Raw genomic sequence first — 10,281 nt, forward strand, 5'->3', positions numbered from 1 at the left:
GAGCTAGAGTGTTCTCAGTAATATGCAGACTTGGCCCGGAACTCATCCTCTGCTATAAGGAGTAGAAGACTACACAACCTATCACCCAAACAGCAATTTCAATCCACATCTATAATGAGCTCTTATAGTTGACCTTTCATGAGAAATTATTAAAGACCTCACATAAAGCCTCCACAAACGTCTCTGCTCCTTTACAGATTTATTATGATTTTGCTAATGTGTTTGAATAAACTCCTTCTCTGGAAGTCTCTGCTTTCCAAAATGCAACTTCTTTGCACAGCACATACCTGTTCCCAGAGAGATGGGTTCTCTCTTTGAAATATTTAGTCTTTCAGGGCACTTTAGTCACAGTGACACCTAATAGCCAAGTGCTTTTTCTCACTCTCCACAAAATCAGGTTTAGACTCTAATTCAAACCAGTCCCCGAAGGCACTTCTGAAAAATGGCAAGCCCTTAGCTTTAAGGTGAAAACACTCTTTATTGCTCAAAATTGTTTCCTGTTACAAAACCTTTTTTATGCTGCTAGGTCTAAGATGATCTTATGCTAATTTAACTCACTGGGGACTGTGAACAGATGCTACTTTGATTAATAGTATCACTATCCTGAAAATGCCAGGCCAGGTTCAAGATAATATAGTCAGGTAAGATTACTATTAAAATCTGCCATACAATTATATCTGTTATGTGGAGAAAAATGGGATCACAGTTCTTGTATGAAATAAAAACCACCTATAACAAAAAGAAAAAAAAAAACCATAAACCAAATAAACTCACCATCTTAACTCTTTAGCACATTAATGTATACCATTTTAATCACCAGCCTCTTTACTAATACTTATAGAAATATTGTCAGCTATGTCTTTTGTAAAAATTCAATGTGTTACCCTAATATTACCTTTTCACATGGTATTTAACTTTCTTTTTTTTTTTTTTGAGGCAGAGTTTCACTCTTGTTGCCCAGGCTGGAGTGCAATGGCACGATCTCGGCTCACCACAACCTTCGCCTCCCAGGCTCAAGCAATTCTCCTGCCTCAGCCTCCCTAGTAGCTGGGATTATAGGCATGTGCCACCACGCACAGCTAATTTTGTATTTTTAGTAGAGATGGGATTTCTCCATGTTGGTCAGGCTGGTCTCGAACTCCCGACCTCAGGTGATCCACCCGCCTCGGCCTCCCAAAGTGCTGGGATTACAGGCATGAGCCACTGCGCCCGGCCTGGTATTTAACTTTCTATGCAGAAAAAAAAAAGACTTATATAAGCCATGAGAACAATGAATTCTGTAACTTTGCTTATCAAAAAAAAGTATCTGAATTTATACATGCTGAGCCCTTGCTTTTTAGCAAATAAGTTTTCTATGTTCCAAAAGTCATCTATAAAATATACATAGAAAACTATGACCTTGACAATAAGGGGAGTTGGCAAATAAGATTTTTCTGGAAAAACCTCTCACAAGGCTTTAGTCCCTCTCTCCTCTATTTTTTTTCTTGCTGATCTCCTAACCAAGGACTCCCAAATCATAGCAGCCTCCTGATGAAGATAATTATGAGATCTAGTCTCTCCTTGAACTACAGAATTTGGGACTGGCTTTATACATATATGTGAAGAAACATTTGTGTTTTTAAAGTTGGTTTGCCAATGCATTTTATCCTTAACATGACAGATATGACCTAATCATATTTCTAACCTCAAATCTAAAATTTAACCTTCAACTGGACTTTTTCTTTTATAATATATGCGATAGTATACCTGCCTCAGTGAAACTATTGGTTTTCAGGGAAGCAGAAAGTAAGTTCCTTCCAGGGCATCAATCACAGCGTGCAAATTGTAATTCCAGGCAGGGTAAGCCTCCACTGAGAAAGAAACTAGCCTTTTAACACAAATCTGCCACCTGCAGATTCAACTTATTGCATGAATTGTCTTCACACTCACCACATCTGTATGTATATGCGATTAGACTCTATTTATATGAAATATTTGATGTAAAAGGGTTACCTCACCATTGCACAGAATGTCTCAGGAGGGTCTCCACAGGTAATATCCGGAGGATCGAGTTTCACTTTCAGATATTTTGTCATGTCTGTGGATTCCGGCTGGCAGGCCATGTAATCCCAAACTTTCCCTTCTTCTGTGTAAATCTGAGTCTTACACAGATCATAATGTCCCCAAACCAAAGGGTAGGGCTGCATCACTGAGGACACTGTAACCCAAAGGGCATGAATCGACAGGAATCTTGACAAATACATCTCTAAATTCTTTGTAATCTTCTTGGAAACTAAAGCAGAGCTTGTTTTATGATCTGCGATCTTTGTCTAGTTTACATATATGTACATATATGTATGTATGTATATGGGTAGGTAGGTCTGTGTATTCTTTTAAAAAATGAGGATGGGACCTCAAAGCAGATCCCAAAACCGAAAATGAAGAGTTAAGATACTGTGCGTATTCAGGTATATTGAGGACTTTGGTGGAAGCCTAACATACTTGTGTGTTAGGCGTTAACAACTTGTAGCTTTTTCTTTGTCCTAGAACATATCTATTAGACTCAGGTCTAGTTTGGTTTTTGTAAAATATGTCCAACTGCCGATAATAATTTAACAAAGTGATGGCTCTCCCGTTGTACATCCAATAACCCTGAGTGATCCTCAATGTTCACAGCTCACAAGGGATGCTCAGGCAGGCTGAGATATCAGTATCTGAAGCAAAAGGATGAGTGTCCATAGCCTGGTGTCTGTTTCCCATCAATCATTCTTTTCTTCTGGCACCAACACCCTTTTAGAAACAATAAGAGTAAGAGTTATTGTCCCAGAATCAATGTATTACGAAATGTACAATATGTTGACATTTTGGAGGTCTGATGCAATATAAAGCAAATTGGTGTAATATGGATAACCTTTACTCAGCTATTTTGCTAGAATGAGCAAACCATGGAAATCATTCACATTGGGGAGAATTTCGATATGAAGGATTTAACTCTTTCATAACAAAGACAGACACGTGTGTGTGAGTTACAGCTTTTCACTTCAAAAATTACATTTCCATCTTGACAAAACTGAGAGCAAGCAGCTAGATTTGAACATTTCTCATACACTGCAGTGCTAGAAAATCTTCCAAGAGAACAATGGGGTAAATGAGCGCTTTTATAATGATGACAAAGATATGACAACAACTTATATCCCTTTTGTCTCTTGACAAAGAGACCCTAAAAGTCTCCAAATTCCTTGTACATTTCTTAGCTTTTGTTTGCTGGAGTGAAAATCAGCATTGTTAGCATAAGCCTGTCCCTGTGGATTTGCTCATTATATTTGAAGAATTTAGCATATTTTGTTTAGTTGCATTTAGTAATAAAGATAACTTGGCTCTCTAAAAAACATTCAAAAATAAAACCAAAGGAGCAAAATTTCCTTTCATAAGAATTTTCTATATTTTTACATCTTTTTATAGCCATTACATGTGCATTTGCCATTACTTTTTGTAACAGAAGAGAATTTGTCCCAAAGGCGAATATTATAAGCTGCTTTAAAACTAAAAGCTCTGTAGTAAAATGCACAATTTAAAATGCACATATAAAAATAGCCGAGGGTGAGTTAACAGGCCATGAAGCAGAATAATATGGCACTAATTCTAAGAGAAAATAAAAATTACTGTGTAAAAGTACTTTTGGTTAACTGATAATGCACCCTACATAACTATGGCTACAAGTCATTGGTGAGTTTAAGTGGCCACTTTTCTGTTTAGAGATCACTATCCAAATCTAAACAAATGCTAACAATTGGAAACCAGGTATTAAAAAATATATTTTCTTAATTAGATTATTTATATTTATAGTCTAAAAGTTAACTGATTTTAAGCAATGCAAAAAGGACAAAAAAAGCCTACAATTTTAGAAAATTCTATTATAGACCCTTCAATTCACATTAAACGGTTGAAATATGGACATTCACTATCTTCAAACAATCTTATAAAGGGAATTCATTATATTTAAATAATGTACCATCTTAAAATGAACTAAGCCACAGAGACTATGAAATGCCAACAGATGGTTGAATTGTGTTTCCATAGCAAAGTAATTTATAATAATTGCTTTATGGATGCAAGTGCAATTTTCATTATATTCAATTCATAAAATGTTATCATACAGCTGCAATTTGTGATATTTGCTATTAGAAAAAGTGTTGAATATTTGAGTTCCTATGAAGCAATAATTAGTAGTTTGTCTAAACATGTATAAACTACAGATTTGAATCGGCCTCTTCCTTGTAACCTAGAGACTATACTGTGTAAAGCACATTTTGAAATCTTAAGCTAAAAAGAAAAAAAATCAGAGAAGCATGTGTTGTGGCTACTACAGCCTTCTGCTTTTTTTCAGATTCATTAGTAATTTTAAGTTGATATTTTCAGACACATCCAACAATTTGACAATTAATAATCTGAGAAGGTGTTAAAGTGATGCAAATTTACATTTTTGAGATGACTTTTTCAACTGTGTTTACTAGTTTTTATAAGAGGAAACAAATACTTTCCAAGGGGCAGGGGGATGTAGGCATTATAACTGAAGCAGTGTAAAATCTACTAGGTCAGAAATTATTAACTTTAATTCTTAGTTTCAAATACACAATAATTTATTTATCAAGAATGATATAATCTTGAAGACCTGGAATTGACTGTTTTGAGTTTGAATGGAGTGAGCATTGTGTGTTTATTTTTAATATTAGTTTGAAAATACCACTTTAAATATATTTGAGTGCTTCCTGGAGATTAGTCTTCACTTTCTTTTTTAACCAACAAATGATATTCTCCTCATCCATTTATTCTCGGTTACTCTGTCCTCAACCACATTTTGCATTACTGCAACCACAAAATAAAGGGTGACCATACATTTGAACACTAAGGAAATGTATGTGAACCCTTTGCTATCTCCTGACAGAACAGCAATCCCAATATAACGAATTCTCATTAAAGTATACCAGAATTATAATGATGGTCATTACATAGAATTATGGACTACACCATTGATCGAATTTAGAGACTGACAAGGAAAAATGCAGAGGAGTGCAAGATATTTGAATATTAGACAGTTGCAGGACTGTGCAACAGACATTCTTGACAAGAAGCAGCCAATTATAGCTTAAATTTCTGGCACATAACCAGTTGTGATTAATAGTTTTCCATTACATTACAGACATATTATTAATGTATTAAAAATGTCAAGCTTTGGCAAGCACTAATATGGCATGGCTCAGTTAGTCTGCAGAGTTTACATTTAATGAGCTCCCATTGACACAGAAAAAGATATTGACCACGGCATATTACAGATCAGGAGCAGAGGGACACTAAGTTGTTATTTAACATAATTATTTGATTTCATTCTAATTTTTATATTTGTACTATCATTATGTATCCTGCATTTCAGGGTCTTCTTACTTTTCAGTGTCACATACACTTCAAAAGAAATCCTCTTAACTTCAAATTAGTAAGAAATTAAATCTATGAACTTCCATGACACACAATGGAAAAGCAGCCTCTGAAAATCAGGAATTTGTTATTAAAGTATAATTACAGATTTTTCGAAGAAACTGCAATGATGTAAAAATAGAATATTATTTACACCTTAACCTCCACTATTTAATGGCACTTTGTCTATCTGCTGTGCTTTCAAACAGGTTAAAATTATCAATAGCTTCTAAAAGCTAGGTCATCACAGCAAATAGCTAGGGAAACCAATTATGAGAAGGACAGTGAATAATGTATTTGGGGACTTAACATACTAAACCTATCCCTTCTGGCCCATAACTGAACTAATTGTGAAGTGACGTGGCCTTTGAATTTGTCTCAGGTGTCCATATCACCTAAATAAGAACAGATTCAGAAGAGCTCTGGGCAGCTCCAGTTCTACCTCTTCACTTTGCAAACCTTGGGAACTCACTGTTATCAAATAATGCTATCACCTCTACTTGGGAACTAAAGTACTGAGAAGTCCTCTTTGATAAAAAATACCCATTAATAGGTTGTGAGTACCCCATAGACTTCCGGTCTATAAATTTGCAGAACCAATGAAAAGAGATAAAATTATGTCATGGCCCTCAATTTGATAGATATTATTGATCAGGACTAAAATGGGCTATAAAATGCCTTTGCACACATAGAACATGTATTTGTCCAGGATTCTGCAGCTAATTCCCTTCCACCTTGGATTAATTTTGCAGAAGCCATTTTCGCAGGCCCTTTCTCTCATCAGAAAAAAAGCCTCCCACAGTATTACATGGAATTAATAGTGATTAATATTTTATGCAATTATATTCCAAAGCAATTGCCAATTTCATCAACTGAGAGGAAGACATTATCAGTAAATCTCCTAATCTAGCTGGTTTTCAGCATTCATTTTATTATATAATCTCATTAGCAGGTGGGAATGGTGGTAGTAGGCTATTTCTTTCACAAATATTCAGCTTTTCAAGGGTACTTGAAATATATAACTATTGACTCATTGCTTATAGACATTAAGAATTTTATAAATATGCATTTTCTGAATGGGAAGAAACAAAAGGAAAATGGACTATATAGATCATTGAGTGAAAATATAAAAAGATAAAGATATACAAAATTATAACCTATCAAAATTAGCAGCTTCCAGCAGTCATCATGAAATTTATTACACAAGATATTTTAACATGTATTCAATGCTTTTTGCACTTATTTGTTCTGAAGAAAACACTTTCTAGTCATCTTAATGGAAAACATATGCTTCTATCCTTTTGTTAACTGTCTCTCAAAATATAAGGAATTTAACATGTACTGCAACATCATTGGCATAGCTTACTCACACTTGATTGGGTATTATGAGCAACTGTCTATCATGAGATTCTTAATAAACCTAAATAACACACCTTGGTATTTGAAAGATCTCTATTTTCATTGAGAGAAGACTGATTCGAGAAATTAGATAGTACATGTTTTGCAGGATGATTGAGGATGGGATAATACCCAAAACTATTTCACAATCAGTTAAGCCTAGAAGAAATCTGGAGTTTAATTACCACATGAAAAACAAATATTTAATTCTAATGCAGGGAAGTTCAGAGATCTAAGGTCTCAGATGTATATATGAGAAAATCTACCCCCACCTGAAGTTTTGAAACAGAACTTTGGATTCTGCAAATAAAATTTTTTTTTTAAAGTATGCCAAATCTCATACTAACCTAAGACTTTACTCATATAATCTGCTCTTACGCAATATAATTCACACACATATATTTCAATGTTAACATATAATTGGTTTTCAAAGTTGAATCCAATTTTCTTTTTTCCAAGTGACTTGATGCCTTTGTAACTAAAACTCTCCAAATTTTTATGACACTTAGAAAACCTATCAAATAAATGTGTAATGATTTAACTTTTTAAACAAATTACCTGATATGTTTCAGAATAATAATGGAAGCAAAGACAGGTATTTGCACCACTTGCAAATATACAAAAGGAAACTGCAAAATACATTTGCCTCCTCCTAAAAAGGCTAACCTGAATCATTTTAACACATACACCCAGTGAAAGCTGACAAAACAAAAATACTAATAGGAAACCAGCTTCATGTTCAAATAAACTGTTTCCATACAAAAGTTTTAAGATTATCCCTCTTAAATTCCACAATAGGAAATATCGCCAAATTAATATTTCAGTACATAGAATCCTGAATGCCTTCATGGTGGTCTTCAGTGGTGAAATGTATCTCATTTCATGGCATCCAGAAAAGAAAATATATCCCTGGAACAACATTACATGTGAAATACTAGATGCACATTTTCCTTGCATGTTGAACCACATGCAGAGATCCAAATTCTATCTTAATGAAAAACTGAAAGTTGCTTATCTTCAAAAAGAATCTTGGAGAGTTACTGAGCTGCTTTTCCTTTGCCAAAGAGAAAGGGAAGCGGGTAAGGCATTCAAAGTGACACAGTCCAAAATACTTAATGAAATGTGGAATTGCTAATTCCCTCACTAGAGATCCTCCTCAAGGTACAAACAAAACGGAAAAGCCTCCCCTGAAAAAAAAATTTTTTTGTAAAACTTTCCAACAAGCTTAACTATTAAGCATATCTGAATAAATGACTTTAATGGAAGATCTTTCTGGGTTTTTTTTCTTTTCACTTCTGTAAGATAAAACAACTTTTAGTATTTTCAGTCATAAAACAGGGCCTTATTTCTAGAGCAAATCTACTGCCAGATTCACCATATGTTTAGTGGAGTTCTGAATCTTACTCAGAATTTTCCATTCCAAAGATTGACAATTTCTTATGAGAAGGAGTGGCTCCATTATTCCCTGTATAAAAAGAAGAGGGGAGAGAGGAGGACCCTCTACTCACTGGAAATCTGTACCTGATGCAACTATAGGAGCTCAACCTGCGACTTTTCCAAGTAAAGTTGCTTTAAAATCCCCGCTAGGAATTTTCTTCCCTTGCCCTGTAAGATGACAGCCTACTCTTAAGTGGATTTCTGAAGGAAAAAAAAAAAAAAGTCCCCGGGTGAGGGTACTAAAATTAACAGCAGAGGGCGCAGTTTCTTTTTATATCTAAGTTTTTCCTTGTATGAATCACTTAATTGGTTATTTTAGGCCCAATAATATTCGGTATTATTTGTATTATATATAGATATCCACAGATCCATACAGGAGAGCAATTCAATGTCCCTAGCCGAATCCATCAACCGATTAATATGATGCCAGTAAAGAATATGAGAGAATATTCCAAACAGCATCCCTACACCAAGTCTCCCTCTTTCAATTTCCCTTTCTCCCCAGCTGCACAACATGGGATAGTAATGCTTTAATCTCGCACCAATAAAGGAGATTGAAAGAAGGGACTTCAAAAGCTCTCGGTGTGGCCACCAGATGCTCAAGGCGGGCAATAGGGCAAGTGCTTTTTTTTTTGTTTTTGTTTTTGTTTTTTTTTGTTTTGCTTTTCCCCAAACAAATATAATTGGCGAAAGAAAGAAAAAATAACGACAACCCTCCTGTGCTATGTGTGTGGCCAGGTGTGCGTGAGAGAGGGAGAGCGCCGGGCGCCTGTCAGTACGCGGAAGGAGGCTCAGACCCTGCGCCTGGCCTCGGGACATAACAGGCGGACGCACCACCCGCCCGGGGCGCACCCCGGGGAAGAGTTGTGTGTGGGTGTGAGCGTGTGCCGGTGTGTGTGCGCGCAGGGCTCCGCGCGCTGCCTCCTCGGGGCGCTTTACAAAGTTCCTCGCCCACCCGGAGCCTTCCCTCCCGCCTGTGGATCGCAGCGGGTGGGGGGGGGGGGCGGAGGGGGATGGGGAAACCCGGGGGAGAGGGGCACGGGCGAGAGGCGCGGGTCGCAGGAGGAGAGGCGAGCAGCGGACACTTACCGTGTGGCTCGTTTGCCCTTGCGCCGGGCGGGAGCCGAGCCGACGGCGCGGGGCGGCGGCCCTGCCCTGCCCAGCCAGCCTGGTCCGCCTCGGGCGGCGGCCGCAGCAGCGGAGCCCGCGGGCGGCGCACGGGCGGGCGGCGGCAGCTCCCGCGGAGCCTCCTCCCGGGGAGGGAGCGGGCGGAGCGGGAGGGGTGGGCGTAAGGACCCGAGCTGCCGCCACCGCTGCAGCCCGGGAATCCCGATCGCGCCCGGCCGCCGGCGGGAGAGAACCCCGAGGACCGAGAACCCAGCGCCGGCCCGCCACTCCCCGCCGCTTAATTACCTTCGCCTCCACCCCCGGGGGAGACTCCTGCACGTCGCCCCCTCTTGGAGCCGGCACCCAGAGGGGGAATTCCTTCCCGTTGACGTCCTCTTCCGAAATGCAAAAGATCAGTGACTTTGACAGGTAGATGAGGGGGAGGGAGTAAGGGTGGGCGGAGAGGAAGAGAGGATGAGAAAGGTGCCTCTCCCTCCAAAAATATAGTGATATTAATAATGAGATTGCAGCCTTCGGAGGTCGTGCCAGCCCAGTCCGCTGCTCGCCGGCTCTCCTCCGCGCCTCCTCGCGCCGCTGCTTCTGACACTTCTCGCCTTAAACTTTTACTGAGGGATATTTTTTCTTTTTTCTATTTCTATTTCTTTTTTTTTTTTTTTTTTTTTCCTTTTTTTTTTTTTTTCCAAGCCGCAGGACGATTTTCTAGTTCCCGGGGATCAGAACCAGCGGCCAGGCGGTTCTATGCCGCTTGGCACCGCTTTCATTTTATTTCAGATGAAGACGTTGAGCTTAGTCAGAAGGGGCATAAATCAGGACAATTAGCATTGGCGCCAAGAAGATCCTCTAGTACCAATTTCGCCCGGGCTTCCT

General features: G+C 38.4%; 1 protein-coding gene across 6 annotated transcripts in view; it reads right to left on the reverse strand.

Moving 5' to 3' along the window:
* NTNG1 (netrin G1) overlaps positions 1-10,018 on the reverse strand; it is a 353,391-nt gene extending 343,373 nt beyond the window's left edge. For 4 of the 6 annotated variants that reach the window (XM_037998133.2, XM_037998132.2, XM_037998128.2 and 1 more), the window contains exons 1-2: positions 9,700-10,018; positions 1,998-2,769 (exon numbers count right to left, since the gene is read on the reverse strand). In XM_037998133.2, coding sequence (XP_037854061.1) covers positions 1,998-2,243 — 246 coding nt within the window. In that variant the 5' untranslated portion in view covers positions 2,244-2,769; positions 9,700-10,018. Of the gene's footprint in view, positions 1-1,997; positions 2,770-9,375; positions 9,506-9,699 lie in introns of those variants that run through there. The other 2 variants (XM_037998134.2, XM_073008531.1) reach the window with 1 other exon arrangement.
* Positions 10,019-10,281: the final 263 nt, after the last annotated feature.

This window comes from Chlorocebus sabaeus, chromosome 20, assembly GCF_047675955.1.
Source record: "Chlorocebus sabaeus isolate Y175 chromosome 20, mChlSab1.0.hap1, whole genome shotgun sequence".
NCBI classification, from domain to species: Eukaryota; Metazoa; Chordata; class Mammalia; order Primates; family Cercopithecidae; genus Chlorocebus; species Chlorocebus sabaeus.